Here is a 19,349-nt window from a genome sequence, read left to right as displayed (position 1 = left end):
TATAGTATGTCTAGACAGGCTGCAATACCCACCCAAACTTTGGATTTCTGTTTTTAGTGGCCTTTAACAAACACCATTTCCCATGAGCCCTAGACCATTGCTGGTAAAATGTCACCAGTTCAACAGAATGAGGACATGGGCGAGCCGAGGGGCCGTGGCCGCTGGAGAGAGAGAGACTGAATGGCGAATGTGTTATGGAGTTTTGAGACAGCGGAAATTACGGCTTAAAAAGTGGAGGGGGGGAAAAAATGACAGTGGAAGGGAGCGTTGGTGGATATTATGGAAATGGAGGGAAACTAGGTTGTAACTTTTTTTTTTTGTATGTCACTCGTTTGAGATCACAAAGGTTTTTAATACCAATTGCCTTGGTGGGTACTAATTTAGCTTGGGGTATTGATGGAGATGACGTCAAGACTCTGAATAGTGATTTTAAAGTAACGGCCCGTAGGATGAGTCAGTATGTAAAATATATCTGGAACTGACATCAAGTTAAATCAGCTTGATATTAAACTGTACGCAGTTTAATTAGCATGCCTATGGAGCCATCTAACGCCGTCTGCTGTCACAAGAACATTTTCTCCTATGTCCTTGTCTTCAACATTCATCAAACACTGACTCACACGTAACAGAATTAGAGAAAGCTGAAAAAGACTGTCAAATATCAACATTGTCAAAACGCCAAATGATAATGTTTCTGTCCACAGATGCCACTCTAAGTGAGGCCATTTTGTCAAGAGACGCTTAAGCGTGTGTCCCCCGCCCCCCACCTCATAGTTTTAGGTCGATGTTCGGTTTCTTTGTGCTCATCGGTAACCTGCTTGCGTCGGAGCAGTTTTACAGCAATAGTCTTTCAGTTCCCTCGCGATTGCCGCGCCAATAAAATGGCCACCTATCGAGATAATTGGCCACGGTACTTTTCTCCTGTTTATAAGTGCACAGGCGCCGCACAAAACTGCACGTGAACAGTAATTAATCACGGCCTCACTCCTTTTAATACTTTTAAAAAGACGTTGGGCTTTTTTTTTTTTTTTTTAGCTGCCCTAATGACGAATTGACTTGTATTGATCAAACGAGTCCATTTCCATATTACCACGGTTGCAGAGTGGAGTTTCTTGGGTCTGAGCCAATAAATGTGATCAGCTGGATCATTCAAGCCAAGGCCTTAGACAGCCTGGAGGCATTTACATTGCTGCACCTTTCGCTCAACACCCTTTTTCCCCTGAAATTCTTTTTAGAAATAAGAAATACTGTGCAGCAGCATAACGACACAGGGTCACTAGTTAAAAACAAAACAAAAAAAAGAAAGGGCTGATCTTTAAACAGCATACGTATGTCTGTCTGCTGCATACTGCTAAAAACAACCCCCTCCCTATTTGTATTTTTCACGGTGGCCAGCACATCCCACTCTCTCTGGGGTTGCTCTGCACTGTCATTTCAACTGCCTGGCTCCTTCGCAGTGGGCATACACAGTCATTCACCGTGGTTTCAATGTTGCTAGGCTACCTCGCTTCTCCACTGTTTTCTGTTTGAAAATCTACTGTTCAATAAAGCAGTTCAAGGGAGACCTGTGGGTTTGAATACTGAGCGATATGAACCTGCAGGAGTAACCGACAAACACTAATAGCCTTTTTTTTTGGGTTTCACAATACTATTTTTTTTCCCTTGACTTGGAAACACAGAAGCACTATATGTACCGACTTCTGCTGCCCATCCCTCAATCATAATAATCACATATCGAAACATTTATAGCCTTCCCTATGGCCTGGAACGGTACCACCTGAGTCATAGTGGTGGTGAAAATCTTCCCTTTGTTATCTTACGCCGTTCTTTTATTGTTTTTGTGCTCGTATCCGCCCAGCAGTGTCCAGGAGTTATTATTATTCCTGTTGTGTCTATCTTGTTTTCAGCTTTGGATGTTGGGCGTGTTCCAAGCCTGGACTGTCAAACACAGCGCGTTTCCAAGGGTGAAGGGTGAACAAGCAAGCTGCTCGCCGGGCCCCGCGCAATTTCAGGACTGTCTTTTTTTCCCCCCTCTCACCGTGTGCTCTCAATAATGATGAGCGTAGAGCGGTTTGACCCCGACACAATAGAAGGCCTGGCTCCTTGAACTTTGTAGGGCGACGCACGCCGACCCCCGGTGACCCCGATTGCGTGGCCACCTGATTTCCCCAGAGTCCCAAAACAAAAACTCATTGGGTGACCCTTCAACTGATCCCTTCCTCCTCCTCCTCCTCCACATCTACATTTAAATCATCCCATCCGCCTCTGTCTGGAGGAAAATGTGACTTAGTACAAAGATTATTCTCACAACGCATCTTTTCTATTTTTGTTTTGAGAGGCCACACATTTCTCAGGTACATGAACTCTTTACATTATTTTCTGCATCTATCGCTGAGCATAAAATAATTCTGTTACACAACTGGTTACAAGTTCAAACGTCTCGCTATTGTTGCAACTGGAGTTACTTTAATGTATATCCTTGGATAGGTTTAGAGTCTACATAAATATTTTAAATTCACTTCTGCTCATTATGAAAGGTTCGTATAGGCAAGAATACTTTAAATAGCTGTTTTTGTAGCTGTCGTGGTTGTTAGCAGGAAATGGATTGAGCTGTGCTGCTGTGTGTACTTAGTCATTGGAAATAAAATCTAAACAAGGTTATATTACAGATGCAACTGCTAACCAGAGAGTTTGCAAGTATTAGCTTCTAACGTACCACTCAGCTGCAGGTTGCACGGCAAAACATTTGTCACACAAAAATAGGACAAGTTCCATTGTGATAAACAGAAGCTTTGAATATTTAACAACTTAAAAACCCAAGCAGTACCGTCAATGATGCTGTCACTCCATCTGGGTTTATCCAGACAGTCCAAGGCTGCTAATCAAATGTATCAGTCGCTCCCATTGGTCGTCGCCTCAATCACGCTGTTTTAAATGCGAGATTAGTTTGGCTTGGTGCCTGCCCAAGTTTCATCGCCAGAAGTTTTTGTTTGCCTGTCAATGCTATATCAATTACGATAAATAGTATTTGGTTAGCTTGTCCAAATTAATTTATCCATCAGAACTCTTTGTAAAATCTTGGGTAAGTTGGGAACCCAGAGGTCAACAAAAAGCCGTGGAGTCGGGATTTAATCAGTGAAACAAGATCAGATGATTGTGTTGGTGTGTCCAAAAGGCAAATGGATTTCATTGGCTTGGTGTTAGTTTGACTCATAAAAAACATGGATGCGAACCATTACTCACAAAAAGAGAGTTCAGATATGATGAGCAATAGTTGGCTTGCATAAATTGGAAAAGGGTTACAGAGTCATCTCAGTATATATATATTCTTCAGTCCACAGTAAGTGTGTAAGTTTAGCACCCAAGCTACTCTCCCTAGAATTGGGCTCCCTAAAAAAGCAAAACACAGAATACTTGATGAGTCAAGATCCCCCAGAGTCATAGTTTGAGGTTTGACAGAAACACTGAAGCTGATTAACATCACTGTTCAAGACTCAGTGTATGGTGGCATGGAGGAAAAAACCACTGACACTCTACATCACCAATGGAAATAGGGTTTAAGAACTGATGAAACTACGATTTGATTTAGAATGAACACGCAGCTCTATGTATGGGATAAAAAGGGTGCTGCATTAGCCTAAACAGTATTTCCCATGAAACAAAAGCACCTAGTTATCTACTATGATGTTATCCCCCTATTAAAATTACTGCATGTAGAATAATATCATGTGTTTCCATCACTTTGTCTTTACATTACCGTAATCCGTAATAATGCGGTTATTGGATTTAGCGACAAATGGCTGCAGCTTGTGCAGTTCATCAGGTCATATACAGGAGTACTAATGTTGAGAAGTGGCATTCTATGGACAAATGTATGTAAGATTATATAAAGTATAAGGGAGTAATTTATAGTAAAAAGTTGACTTATCATTTTGACTGTGCTAGCTAGCTCTTATAAAGTTTAGCTAGTTCTCGTTACGTCTAGAGCCTCAGGGTTTTGACCAACTCTCTTAAAATTACTTTAAATCTCCACGGTCTATAAAATCAAGAGCACAAACTTTGGATTTTAAACTGAGGCAGTAACGTCGATTTTTATTAGTGAACAATATAGACAGCTTGTGGAGGGGAGCTTCATGAATTTGGGGCTGCTATGCTACCACTTGTCATCATTGAGAGAAAAGTAAATGTGATGTCACAGTGGCTGTCTAGATGAAAACCATTTAGAGTAATAACTAAACGTATTAAGAATATGGCTGATCTGAAGCAGTTGGGCTGAATACATCTTGTAAAGCACACAGACTTGTGGAAATCAATGTGACATAATGGTGTCGATAAAAAATCGATGTTCTCTTTGTTAGCACTGCTTACACTCTGTGTGTGTTGTTTCTCCACCCATACAAAGTGAGAAGTCATTGATTTTAATGTTATATAAGACGCTATCTACTGATACACGTGCGTTTGCTGGGTGGTTGTCTTTTCAGGTCGACTTTTTCAGGTGCATTTAGTAAAGCCTGCGTTTGCTGTCCTGTCATTGTACGCTGCGTCAGAGGGGGAGGGTGGGCAGACATTATGAAGATGGACGACGCTGTCACAGTGGGATGGTGTTTGTCGCAATGCAAGCATTTTCTTCTACTCTATTATCATTATCGCGGCTGATGTTATTGTTGCAATACCCATTTCAGGAAGTGGTTGAGCCGCTGAGGCCGAAAGGCAGAAAAGCTAAATGGAAAACAGAGATATTGGAATTCAAGAGGTGAGTATGTGTTGTATAATATCTACATTTACAGATAATTGGGAGCATGCAGTATGACTGCTGTGCCTTTATGAAATGTTTATGGCTGCGTGTGTGTGGTCACAATATAGGAGCACACAGCGACAGAGGAAAGTGTTCCCGGTTTGATTTATTGTTGCTTAAGAACATTTGTATAGTTAATGGTCTAACACCAACTGTGCTGCAAAACCGAGCATGAAGGAAGGTTAGGGCTCAGGGAACAATCTGAACTTTTATGAGCCTTGACACACTTCACAAACTGCGCTGGCCATGAGCCGTAATCAAAATTCAGCTGAAACACCATCCATTTAATGCTGCAGGAACGTAACGTAACTAATGCAAATTAGTGAAAGCGTGTATTAGCAATGTCACTGCAGTAGTCACAGCTCCAGATTCACACTTTCATTGACAGGCCACACGTGTTAATGCCGTTTCTTCGTCCCCCCCCCCCCCCCCCCCCCCTCATTCTCACATGGCTGTCCTTTAGGATGCTGGAGCAGGTGTGATAAATGCTGCCGTTTAAATCAAAGCACTCCCCTCTCCCTCCTCACCCCCTCTGGGGAGAAAGAGGATGCCTCCATGCAGATTGATATCAGGAGGCCCAGCCATATCCTGCAAGGCCTGACTGATGGTCTGTCTGGATAAAAAATGAACTTTATACCCACCATGCGAGCTATGATTCATGCCCCCCCCCACCCCCACCCCTCTTTCCCGACTCGCTGAAGCTATTCCGCGCATACCTTCAATACACGCTCTCTGGAAACGGTATAGTACATCATATAGTGCTGCACTGCATGCCTACACCCAGGAAATACCAATGAGGTGTTTGCAAAATAACATCAAAGTAGCATGACTTTTTTATTAATAGAGAGAAATGAAAAATCAAACATCGTCCTGGTCTCTCTGCTGCTGCAGTCAGTGCTAAAACGTTCCACGTGGGTAAAAAAAAAAAAAAAATGTAAATACGCATTTGAAATCTTTCCCTCGAGTTCTGTTTGGCAGAGATTTTGTTCCAAACAGTCAAAGACGTGTTTGACCACTGGTTTCGTTTGGTCCTTCTGCCCTTCTATACCATCATGAGTGACAGGCAGTAAGAAGCGCTGGGGTCACATTACTCACAGTTAGCATTCTGTTCTTCCTCGTTCCTGCGCTAAAAACATGGTGAGGCATTGCACTTTCCGCTCCAAAAGTGAGTAGGTGGCGGTGCAAAATAAAAAAACCAACACAGCCCTGTTTTAGATTCCAATTAATTTGCCATCTGAGAGCAAAACTATATTCGCAGAGAGGGATAATTGCAAATAAATTATCTGTACTTTGTCACTCCAGCCGCCGAACGAAGGCGAGTTGCACCTAATGGCTTTACATCTCGCAGGAGACAAAATGTTTTGACACCGTCAAACATTTTCCATGGTCACTCAGACCTTTATATTGTGTGTTCGCAAAACACGTCGTTAGTCTGTGTGCCCGCTACAACCAAAACAGCACTGCAATTGAGTCCTCCTCTTTGGGGAGGAGTCGCAGCGAATCATAAAAGCTTTTTTTTTTTTTTCGGAGAGGTGTCAATGTCGGTGGAGGAGCGTTCCTGTAATTGCACCCTATAAAAGTGTCGGTTGACTGACGGTTAGGGCTAATGAGAGAGTGGGAAAGGACAGTGAGGCGACATCCCTTAATTATCCCCTCAAATCTAAAATTCAAAAGATGAGGAAAGAGTAAAAAAACAAGGAAAAAAAGTATGATATATATATGTTTTTCTTTCTTTTAACAGTTTGACAGAGATGGTGGCGAGATATGGTTATAGACGCAAAACTCAGGCGCTAGGTGACAGTCGTCGTTTCAAACAGAAACAGTAGAATAACCTCAAGATTTGACTTATGGCAGGTAAAGGTGCATATATACATATACATATATATATATATATATATATACATCTACATATATGGGGCATGGACAATCTCAAGGGTACGTTAATACCTTTTGATAAAATTAAAATCCTTGGAGGCTGAGCAAATACAGCCACAGCAGTATATGAAAGCTGCCCCGTTTGTCACGGTTAAAAGGTATAACTATAATCTGTTAGTGACCGATTAAAGGTCACATGAAACTAGCATGCTTCAATCGATGGCACAAATATTTGTCTTAGGGTAACTTCATGTGAGCACCGTAACAATGATTAAAGAGCTATCGCAGGAGTGCAGTGGTGGGATCTGTTTCAGGCCCAATCGCGAAATGAACAGTGCTGTCATTGAATTGATCGAATTGGTATAAATAAGAAAGAAAAAACGACCTTTTCTGGTTTTATTGCGTGATAAAAGACTAAGGACAACAGAATGTATGTGAATTGTTGCTTTAGAAGAAGAAGTACCCTTTTTTGCGGCTACATATTAGAAGAGTGAATTTGCTCTGCTACACAGAAGACTCTAAATGTCACAGCAGAAAATACGCACACGGTACCGTGAAGCTCTTTGAAAATAGTGCATTAACATCCAGTTCTATACTGCATTTACTATTTTTCCCTGGTTCCTGACATAACCTGCCTGCTCATTGATTGAGAATTTGACCGTGGGGACAAAAGAGACGTGATTGAGGTACTTACCCTAATGAGACCTCTGTTCCTGCAGTGCTCTTTTGTGTGACCTGATGGAACGGGCACAGGGTGTAAGTATACCTGTGGAAGAAAGAGAAAACAAAAAGTGTCCACTAAGTAGTTTTATATATAGTGGTGTTACATTAACTCAGGATAGTATCTGGCCAATACGCTGGCATGATAGTGATAATCAAAGATGTAGTACACAGTATGGGTATGAATGTCAGCTAATACATGTTGCCTCTAAAAAGAACCAACAAGTTTATTTTGCAGTACTTTTCTGCATACTAAAATTAAAGGGGCGCTACTGTATTTTTTAACAACCTGGACCTTATTTCTGGCATAAAATACAATCGTTTACTCACCCATATAACTTTGGTGTCATTTGGAGTCATTCGGACGATATTTAGATCTGCGTATATCCATATAGTGGGAGTGAATGGGGCACCGAAACGCAGCCTCTAAATAACGCATTATCTGCTGTGAAACTCGTTCATTTCACCAATATTTTGTTATGATACACTAGTGCTATACCCTGTTGAGTCCGGAGTTACCTGTTATCATCATCTGGGGTCTGTAGATTGACCTACTAACCTCTGACCTGGATGATGTCATCACTGATCTTGTTTACATGTAATTTGCTACTGCTAGTTTTTTGCAACATGGCTGAATGTTTTTCCGATCCTGAGGTTGTGGACGACGACTTTGTTTATGATGGACGTCCTTACCTTTTTGAGCCAGAGTATACGGATGAGGAGCTTGTTGAAAGGAGGATGCGGAGGCAGAGAGAGGAACAGCTGGCCAAAGAACAACAAACCGCTGCACGTCCGCGAATAGATAATAGGTAACTCCGGACACCAAAGTTATGTGGGTGACTAAACGATCGTATTTTATGCCAGAAATAAGGTCCAGGTTGTAAAAAAACGGCAGTTCCCTTTTAAAGTACCCTTCTCAAAAATGTCATCTTTTCATATTAAAGCTTCTCTTGCTCTCTCTGGCTTTACATCTTACAATGGTTGCAACATACAGAGTGTTTTTGACAATTTTTAAAGCCCCCACCAACTAGCCAAGAAGACCAAGACAGAGCTAAAAAGAGAATGAATGTTGGACTTATATTTGTCAAAAAAATCAAAACACCAAAGCAAACGGGTTCCAATGTTGCTGCATGTCTGGGTGTGTAAACAGGCAACTACTAACATATTAACTGAATGGTAAACACACTTATAAAGCATTTTTTTCAGTCTGAGAGGTACGCAAACGCAATGTTTACAGGGTTTCTCATTTACACACATGCCGTTGGGATCAACTTCAGGTTTAGTGCTTCACCCAAGGACGCCTTGTCAAGCCTGTGACTGGTGGACAACCCGCTCTACCACCTGAGCTACAGCTAAGAACTTTACAACAGGATGGCGTGTCAAGGCTGTGATTACACTGAACGTGAACGTTCACTGAAGTGCCAAAAATGCTTTCTGATAAGTGAAGTAAAAAAAACACTAATTATATACTTCTTGGCTCAGTGGCAACCTAATGGAACAAAAGAGTGACAAGGAACGACCAGTTACCCTGCAATCCTCAGCTTTTCTACTAAACCTAGAAGAAGTCTACAGGAGTTAGCAGTCAGCAGAGATCATCGCTTGTAGAGGCACGATCACTGTCTCCACTAACAAACTGATCAAAGACCCTGGTGGTGAATCCGACACTGGAAGAGGCAGCCGGGCTTTTTTGCTTGACATTTGAACCATTACACCGAGTCCTGTTATAAGACAGCAGGGGATGCCTCATTGAGGGAACGAGACGGAATGAGCGAGAATGGGTGGAGTAGGAAGAAAAATGGCTGCAGCGTATGTAGACGTGGGCTGGGAGACTGCGAGGAGGGATCAAAAGCTGTGCGAGAGAGATGAAAGAAAAGAAAACGATGAACATCAGAGACAGTGGGATAGCCGGAGAGGTAAGTGATTGGCTGAGGAGTTCCTTTGCTCTTGTTTGCGCTCGTTTGCGGATTGTATTAAATGCTTCTCATCTTAGAGACTTTCATTTAGGCATTTATCCCATCATGTCTACTGTATATTTCAACAGAGATGCCTTTGCTCCTTACACTGGATTGACAGAAAAACAAAATAAAATAAAATACACAAGTACCACTTTTGACTTCAGAGTAAGTAGACCAACTCAAGAGTAGTAACCAATGTATGATTCCTACTTAGAAATGCCACAACAATTCAGCTGTGGCATTTCACTTCAGTGCTCCTCTAACCTCTCCTCTTGTGTCAAGAGCGGGTCAGAATTTTCACTTACCCATTGAAATATCTCAAAATCTACTCAAGCACATGTATTAGCAATCCCCAAAGAAGGAATCTGAATGACCTCGATGATCTTCTGAGTGCCTTCTAGTGTCACGGTGAGGCGGATGTTTGGGGTTTTAAGACATCTCAACAGCTAAATTGGGCACGCAGGCATTCAAGTTTTCCTCAGTATGAACTGAAGATACATTTGGTGATGCCTGACTTTTCACTCTGGAGAGTCATCAGGCTAAATGTTTGCGGTAGTTTGGTTTATACAGCTGGATAACCAACAACTTTCTTATTAGCATCATATGTTAGCATGCTAACATTAAGGCACACACATTAAATACCAACTTTCCAACGTTGGTATTTAATGTGTCTGATTCTTAGGTCCTGTTCAGACCTTCCATTAAGATCTAACCTGGTCAATCCAAGTGGCCGGCTTTTACTACGTGTGATCACACCTGCCATTAAAATGTGTCTCCACATGCAAACTCAGCCAGCTCTTCAGATCCAATCTCGGTTTCATGCTCTGTATGCAAATGAACACTGACATCCTTTGGGGCGCGGCACAACATTTTAACAGCTACTGTCACTAATAGAGCTCTGCTGCTGTTTCAGAACCATGAACAGGGCTGTTTTGTGTGTGTGTGTGTGTGTGTGCGTCATGACTTGAGCACACACTTTAAGTTAAATTTAATGATCTCTGCCTCGACATGAGTTAATTCCATGACCTGCACAAAACTAATAAAGATAAATAGAAATAAAGACACCGGTGGCCGGTGAAATAAATAAACTTCACACCTCCTCCTTATAAATCAACACGATCGCACCATTAACCACATGCCCTTCCTGTTCCGGCGATCATTTATACTGGGGGCTGTGTGTTGTTTTCTAAATGAGTGAGGCGAAACGCCACTGACGCTAGAGCATCCGTGTCGAGTAGGAGATCTTAAATGCGACCCAGGACGTATTGTGTGTTCACACTACCAAATAGATACGGACCAAATGCGACCGAGATCACCTCCAAATGTAGTCAGAGATCGGATGTACTTTAAGGTAGTTACTCGTCAGATTCCCTCGCACGGATGTTATATACAAGGTCTGAACAGGGCCTCAGTCTTCTTCCTTTCTTTAAGAGCTAAGAACTGATTAAAAGATTTTATAGTCGTTTTCTATACTCCATTATGGACATTCAGGAGCTCCAGTCAGCTCCAATGTCGTATAACGGGTTAGCAGGACACCCACGCATCAATGACCAATGGGGACCTCATAACCGCTGCATAGAAATGGAAACTCATCAGTGCTTTGGTCCATTGTTTTAACTTGTCCAACAATAATTCAACTAGAACCTATAAAAGTGAAACCGAATGCCAAATAAAACAACGTGATATGTGCCAAAAGCCTCCCATACTTAATAAATGAATAATAAAATAAATAACTCTGAATTCCCTCTCATCGCTGGCTTTATTGTCCCTCACACACGCCACTAGATTCATTAAGTTTGTAAAGCAGGTGTTTCAGCAACAACAAACATACTCATCTGAGCCCAGAAACAGATGGCACCTGATAGACAGAGGCATACTGAGCGGAGGAAGGGGGGAAGGAAAAAGGGTAGCGCAATGAAAAAGCTATCAAATGAGTCCCAGAAGGGAGTACCCCTGTACGCCTGCACCTCCCTCTCCCCTCTCTATCACCGTCCCTCTCACCCCCAAGGCAAAGCCATCCATCCCTGCCCACTTTTGCTGACACGCCATCACTACACACACACTCGAAAATAAAAAATAAAAAGCGAGGCTATTTGCGAGTGGGGGCACTGCGATCTGACCTTGGATGCTCGCCTCCATGTGGCAGCTTGCGAGAAAACAAAAGCAGGCAAGGCTACAGAGAAAATGTGGCGTTGGATTATGAAAAGGAAAAAAAAAAAAAGTTAGAAATTGGAAACGCCGAGCCCAACATGCAGACTGAGATGCAGGTTGATTAGCTGTCTGTCTGCGAGACAGACACTTCACATTCTGCCATCTGTGTTACATAAATGGGACATAGCAGAAAGGTCAAAGTGGCACATTTACACAAACTGTCCCCAGCTATCCTTAGCAAATGAGCACAGTCTGACAAGAAGGAGGAAATATCTGTCGAGATGGACGAGTGGTGAGAAAGGCTCAGAGGAGACTGACAGCAGTGGAAATACAAGACACAAGAAGCAGCCGGGAGAACAAAGACAGAGGGAAGGGCACGACAGAAGGATAAAAAAGAAATAAAAGTGCGCAAAAGGAAGTAGGAGGGAAATCAGAGCGTGCTGGCGGTGACGCTGCGCATGTGAATCACCGAAAGTAAAGGCTGCGGATGTGACAGCCGATGACGTCCAACAAGGGGGACACTGGGCGGAGGACACAAAGAATAAGACAAAAACGAGAGACAGGCAGATAAAACACGGTGGGTCACTGATTAAACCTTTGACGATAATTAGAAGCTGCAGATCAAAAAATGACAACAGTCATCCTCCCATTCAAGTCCCCAACTCCACATTGCTTGTCTCTGTCCCCCACGTTCGATCTGTCACCGCCTGACAATGCAGCTCTGACACTAGCCATAATAAGTTGCCGCCACTGTGTCAGTCTTTGGCAGGTGTTCTAGGGCCTGAAGGTACACAGAGAATAAATATCTTAGATGCAACCACTTAGCCCCTCAGGCAGTATTTCACGCTTCACTGGGTCGGACAGCAGGCTCGGTCCAACCATAAATCTGCTGATTTCTGGAGTGAAACCAGTTTGATATCGAATTTTCTTCCGATTTGATAAATTTGGATTACAACACACCAACAAAGCTCATCCCAGTCTTCACATTTGCTCATACAGAAATGTCTTTGTCACAAACAAATGTCTTTGGACACTTGTTTTTAGCATGAATAAGAAGTATATGAAGACCTAATAGCACACTAAAACACAAATTATTGACGTTAGTACAGTAACACTCAATGAGTGTTTGATAGCTGCAGTCATATTTCATCATGTAAGGTATACGGTATGCGTCACAGAGCTTTCTGGTGTGCCGTAAAGCATACATTAAATTCTTATACACATCATGAGCCTTGCTCAGTAGTCACGGAGTGTTACTACACGTCATGAATAAATTGTATACAGTGGTCCCTCGTTTATCGCGGGAGTTACGTTCTAAAAATAACCCGCGATAGGCGAAATCCGCGAAGTCGTCAGCTTTATTTTTTACAATGATTATAAATGTTTTAAGGTTGCAAAACCCCTCACTACACACTTTATACACTTTTCTCAATAACTTGCAAACATACCGCACTTCAGTCACACTGCCAGCGATCAAAGATACTGTATATGTAAATTTGGCAAGCTGAACGCATTCTGTACTGTACAAGAGACACCGTACAGAGGAAATTGATTGACAATGGTCTACAGTCCCTTAGCCAATCAGGACGCAAAAGACGACACGCGGGCTCTCCCTTAGCCAATCAGGACGCAGAAAACAATGTGCTGTAAAAAAATAAATAAAAAATCCGCGAAACTGCGAGGCCGCGAAAGGTGAACAGCGTTATGGCGAGGGACTGCTGTATACCATATATCAAATTCCCAATGGGTTTTGTTACATACGAGTTTCAAAAAGAGCTGACAAACATATGTGTAATCGCTTGTTCTCATGTTTGAATTTAAGTATTTCCATATTGCTTATGTGAGCTAAATGGGAGGGTTGAAATGAAGCGCTATAGTCGTTATTAAGTCCGGGAGGAAAGTAACATCTGTAAGAAGATTGGACCAATTGAAACCGTTTAGAACTCACTATTTGCCCTAGAGTAGTTTTTAGTGGTAAAACTCAAGCTGAATGGGTTGGGTACCTTTCACGTCTGAACCAACACAGGCACTTAGTATACATCTTTCTGTATCCTAGTCTCTATTTTCTCTTAATAACAATAAGAATTCATTTAAAACCCATCCCTACAGCCTCCAGCCTGTCGTGGAGGGTTCAACTCAGAAGCTGCTGTGAGGGACTCGGCTTTCAGGGTTTCAAGTACGATACACTCTTCAGCTTGGGAAAAAATATTTTGTGTATGACCAAGTGTTTCCTCAGGTTGGTCAAATCCTTCCATTACAAATATGGCAGGCTGGCTTTTTCGACTCTGCCCTGACTGTTGGACTTTAACAAGAGGTGGTATAGGTTTCCTTTCTCACTTTTTTCTTTCATGTGTACTCTGCACTTTAACTGAGGTATCAAAATCTGGCACCAGCTGATTTACCATGAATGGGCACTCGAGTTCCCAACTCTACTGGGCGCGACGGAAAACGCCATGCGTGCACTTACTACACATATAATGGGAGTCAACGCAAACAGACAGCTTTACCAATAACCACTGAATTCTCCCCCAAATAAACCCCCTATTCACACTGGACTAGTTTAAACTGGCCACCTCTAGCTCTAGTTTTGTTTGATTCGCAGCGTTTTTTTTTGCTTGTTTTCACTTAGGGATAAAAAGGATGTGCTTGTGTGTCAAGATTTTGCTGCATAGCATGAAGACCCTATTCACAGAAAAAAAGCAAAGCTCAAAACCAAAAGAAGAATGAAATGGCAAAGGATGATGAGATGGAATTTAGTGGTCCATTATCACATCAGTCAAGGTGGAGTCACCTTAAATACTGCCAGGTGATTTGTTAATTCTCTAGCAGGATCAATACAGTCTCATCAGATCATGTTTCATTTTTTTTTTTATTATTAATCCAAATATAAAAGGTGTAATATTACCTGTGACATGCAGTGGAGTGGAAAGGGAAAGTAGCCGAGCCATCATAACCAGGGATAATCAGCACATTTGAGTAAAACTTATTATGTGCAAATGCGGCACATTTCAAAACCGTATGACATCCCCAGATAATAATAATCCTGTACGAAAAGGGCTTATTTTATTTCATGTTGAATTGTATTTATTTTCATCTTGTTGTCCTTGGCTGGTCTCAAACCACATCAGGTCTCAGACCCCTACAGTCCACCAGGACACCACGAGCATCAACTCAGAATGACCTCCAGATCTCCAAAGCTAAGAGACACTGTTAGAAACCTTTGACAATTAAAATACTAATTACAGTTCTGACACAATCCCTCAGCTCGCTTTCACTAGGGCTGCACATGAAAAAAGATGAGCATATTTATTCCTCAGTCCACCGAGATCCAGTCAAGAGAGGGAGAGAAGCGGAGAGACGGCAATTAAGCACTTCTCCCACTAGACTGCTATGTGACGGCGTGGGTGGAGATCACTGGAGGTGACGCCGCAAACTGCAGCAACATCAACACTGGCTACAGGTAACGCTGCGCACACTCAGCTGGCAGGGGTCAAAGGTTATTCAGCGACATCAAGTGACGTGGCTAATTGTTTATTGCAAAAAAAAAACGTCGAGGGAAACCAACACTATTCATGTTGATACCACGCAGCATCCTCGGGTCATTAGTAAATCAAAAATGTGTTTCTGTAACAGTGAGGACGTTGCATAACGAGTTAGATTAATTTATTTATTTAATCGTTTTCATGCTGATGATATTTTAAGATTCACATAATTTTATCATCAGTAAATAAGAAGGGCAGATTCTCCTCTACATTGATTCTGCTTTACGTAACATTAGTAATAGATCAGACGAGCTAATGGTAAGTAATACTCTTTATTAAAACGCTGCTGTCCTCCGGTACAAATAATGGAGCTGAAGTAAATGGTGTTACAATCTGCAAAATAGTACATTTCTCCTTCAGTAATGAGTAGCCGTGAGAGATTTATATATAAAAAATAAATAAAAATAACGGAAAAATTAATTGCTCTAGCACTTTTTTTTTTCATAGATTACAATTACAGCTGTTCATATTCACACTAATATAAAATGAAATGGAGTGGTAGCGGCAATATGTTCAAATAACATCTGCCCGATGTTAATGGAATATAATTGAAATTAATACACTGATCATTTTGGGATGAAAATGAATCCGTGTCTATCCTATTCTATCCCACCCAGTGTGATGAGTTGGTCCTTCCACACGAAATAGTCTCTAAATTAAAGGGTACTTTGATGGTCTTGACCTCCAATCAAATCCAGGACAGACTTCTTAAAAATGTCCAGGGGACGGTCGCAGACGCAGCGTGAGTTCGTCCTACAAGTGCATGGACATGGAAGACCAGAAAGATAAGATGCTGGTTTGCTATCGCTGAGCAGATTAACATGACCTAGATGAGATGAATATGAAGCTGGAGCTAGCAGCCAGCTAGCAAGGCACAAAACTGGAAACAGGAAAACACCGAGCCACGCCTGAAGTCTCTGTTGGTCGCCCAGCAGTCCAACAATAATTCAGGAAGTCATTGCACTCAGCCCTGTGCATGTCCCCTGACAGCACCATGGAACAAGCTGACATTCACAGACGTAAGCTATTTGTTTCTCCTTGTGCTAAGCTAACAGCATGGTATTGATCCGCTTCATCAAGCTCTCAGCAAGGAAACGGCTTAGAGTATTTCCCAAAATGCTGAACTAGTCCTTTAAGATTTGGCAAAGCCATGACTGAGTTCACACAGTAACTTGGAGCTCTTCTGCTCGTAAGAGGAGCACATTATGGAACACCTCATACGTGTTTTTCTGCACAACCTGAATCAATAGTGACCTGTTTTCTAAAGGCAGAAAAGCTTGTCTAGCGCCTATCTGTCCTTTAATCAGCAGCTCCAGCTTTAAGCCCCTGTGTCGACACGTTGCTGGAGTGTCTTTGGTGCGGGTTTACAGCTGCACCTTTGACACCCAGCTAGGCACAAAAGCATTTCTATAGGGGACTGTAATGCTAAGCTATACTTGGACACCAACAAAAAAAAAAAAACCTATAGCAGATTACAGCCCTGACAGTAAAAACCTGCTCTGCACATTGTGTACCTTTTAAAACACAGCGGATAAGAATAAAATGGGCACCTGGAAAAGGGCATTCCCTGGACTAAACTCGGATAAGTGCTGATAGGGTGACTTTTTTTCTGTTTGAGTGTAACTTCCAAAAATGCAGAGCTAGTAGCGCCACAACACATTCTATTGTGCTTGTTTGTGGCTCTTTATTTGTCTAACTCTGCTGCCGCCTCACTGGTGATGATTTTCTTTCATCCTACAGCGAATCAAGATGACTTCAACTTAAAAAAAAGCCTGTGCGTGCTAAAGCATGTACCGTTTCTTTGGACCCATACTGTATGCGTCACTTAGTGTTAATCAGACATTGTCAAAGATGTATAAGACTGAGTGGAGAGTTTCCAACAAAGACATAAAGTCAGTTGTCTTAAACACTGATAAAGGAGATCAGTACAACCCTAAACATACATACAGGCATTTAACTAAACAAATTAAATGAGGCTTGTGTAACACTTGTGACTCATAGGGGAACGTTTTACTGCACCATTACAATCCCTACATTGTTATTACTGTACTGTATTTTTATTATGTAATAAGTAGAAGCCTGTTCTTATCTTAAGAGCAATTTCCTTGTCTTTGTACAGTGCCTATTTTTTTCTACCTAGGACAGCTAATATAAGAGCACCCACAGTAAGAGATGAAGGTGGGAGAGAGGCCGCTTGATTTATGTCTTGGTGCTGAAAAAGTTCTGCAGTGTTTGGGTCTCTTTCCTACAGTAAGAGTTTTAAAAGCGCAGCCAGTTTTTAAAGAGTCATCTCTTTAGGTCGTAAGTGCAATTATGAAATAATATTATATTCATTCATTCATTCATCTTCTGTACCCGCTTATTCCTGTTAAGGGTCGCGGGGGTCTGCTGGAGCCTATCCCAGCTGTCATCGGGTGAGAGGCGGGGTACACCCTGGACAGGTTGCCAGTCTATTGCAGGGCTTAGAAGGGCTATTTAAAAATTCATTTCCAGGGCTGAGATCATTTAAAAACAGTGAGTTTCTTCATGTTGGAATTGCTGGCATCCCAAACCCTCATCACTCATAGACATGTTCACAGACTGGCACAAAATTATTTTGGTTTCTATAGCCAAGTTCACCATTCATGACAACTTTAGGTGAGTGAATTTTTATATAACTCACAAGTTTAAAATACAACAATCAGCCACAACATTAAAACCACTGACAGGTGAAGTAAATAACATTGACCATCTTGTGACAATTCAATGTTCTGCTGGGAAACTTTTGGACCTGGCATTCATGTGGATGTCACTTAGACATGTATCACCCACCTAGACCAGACCAGGCAATGACACTTCTTGATGGCAGCAGCCATCCCCAGCAGAATGCAGCCTGACACAGACACACACACAGAAACGCTTTAGGAACAACTAAAAAAAACACAAAGAACAGCACAAGGTGTTGACCTGGCCTCCAAATTCACTAGATCCCAAACTGATCAAGTATCTGTGGGATGCACTGGAACAAGCCTGATCCACAGGACACCCTCAGAAGGCCCAGGTCCATTCTCTGATGAGTCACAACTGTTTTGGAGGCACAAGGGAGACCTACACAATATTAGGAAGGTGGTCTTAATGTTATGGCTGATCGGTGTCTTTTAAGGCTTAGATTTATGTATAATTAAGTGAATGACAAGACAAATCTTGAGTAGAGCCCCAGCTCTCACCATGTTTGCAGAGCATATAAACTTAAATTGACTTTAAGGTGATATTTAGTCAAAATGATTAAGAAAAAATTATCTTTTTAGGGAACGTAATAGTTCCCAGCAGCACCTGGGAAATATTAGGTGCCCTAAAATTGGTTTGCAAACACATACCGAGAACTAGCCAGACTCAGTTCTTATCAGAAGATAAATAACACGGCATTTGGGTTTCATTATGAGGCGTATTTCAACCAATACAGAGAGAAATCTATGCAAATGGTTGGTCTTACAACTAATCAGAGCCATTTTGTTTTAAACAAATTCAACTCTTGCTATTTTTTCACACGCAATATCAGTCTGCTGTTCCAAGATAAAGTTTATAAAGGAAATTACTGACCTACAGACTTGGAAGGTGATAGAATAGTTGTGCTATTTTCATATATAAACAGAAAAAGGCATAGTTCACTAAAAATACTGACGTAAACTTCATAATGATCCTTAACCCCTGAAGTCAGGCGCATGAAGTAATGTTAGAATGTACAAATACCCATTTGTGGTAGAACTACACAAACAAAAGTAGTCTTATACATCACAGTTCATAACAGAGATCAACAGTGAGACATATTTTATATCGTATGATGTTCGATTTAGAGAAACGACACAAAAAAGGGAAGGTGATGGCTCAGCAGAGACCTCTTTCCCACATAAATTACGCAGAAAAAAGATATAATACAGGCTGAAAGAGCCCCTCTCTTTCAAACGATGTCTCAATTTAAATGCAAAAAAAATAAAAAATGGGGGAACAATACAAACCGAACTTGAAGCCAATTTAGTTTTTAGAGCCATCACCGAGGCCAATGAGGCAAATAGCCTCTGGCAGATCATTTAAACCTTCACTCTGCTCTCATCTCTCGAGAGGTTACAATATTATTGCTGCCATTTCCATCTGGGGGTTGAGACACGTAGATGATTTGATGATGATGGAACCCAACAAATAAATGTATTTTATTTTAAATGGCTGGCAAAATACAGTGAATTGAATTATGATATTATTGCGTTTTGATAGTAGTGCAATCCCAGGTACATATATCTTGTTTTTCGTTTTGTTAGAATTTAAATTGTGCCTATT

General features: G+C 41.6%; 1 protein-coding gene across 1 annotated transcript in view; it reads right to left on the bottom strand.

Annotated features, from left to right (window-relative positions):
• The window catches only part of LOC311490313 (glucosidase 2 subunit beta-like), a 134,858-nt gene that overhangs the window by 14,968 nt on the left and 100,541 nt on the right, over nucleotides 1-19,349 (bottom strand). The window contains exon 13 of the mRNA XM_084547739.1: nucleotides 7,365-7,436. Within this exon, the coding sequence (XP_084403865.1) occupies nucleotides 7,365-7,436 (72 nt within the window). The remainder of the gene's footprint in view (nucleotides 1-7,364; nucleotides 7,437-19,349) is intronic.

The sequence above is a fragment of the Chelon labrosus genome, assembly GCF_963514085.1.
Source record: "Chelon labrosus genome assembly, chromosome: 1".
In the NCBI taxonomy this organism is placed as follows: domain Eukaryota; kingdom Metazoa; phylum Chordata; class Actinopteri; order Mugiliformes; family Mugilidae; genus Chelon; species Chelon labrosus.
The sequence above is the reverse complement of the archived record's forward strand: the minus strand, read 5'-3'. Positions and strand labels throughout refer to the sequence as shown.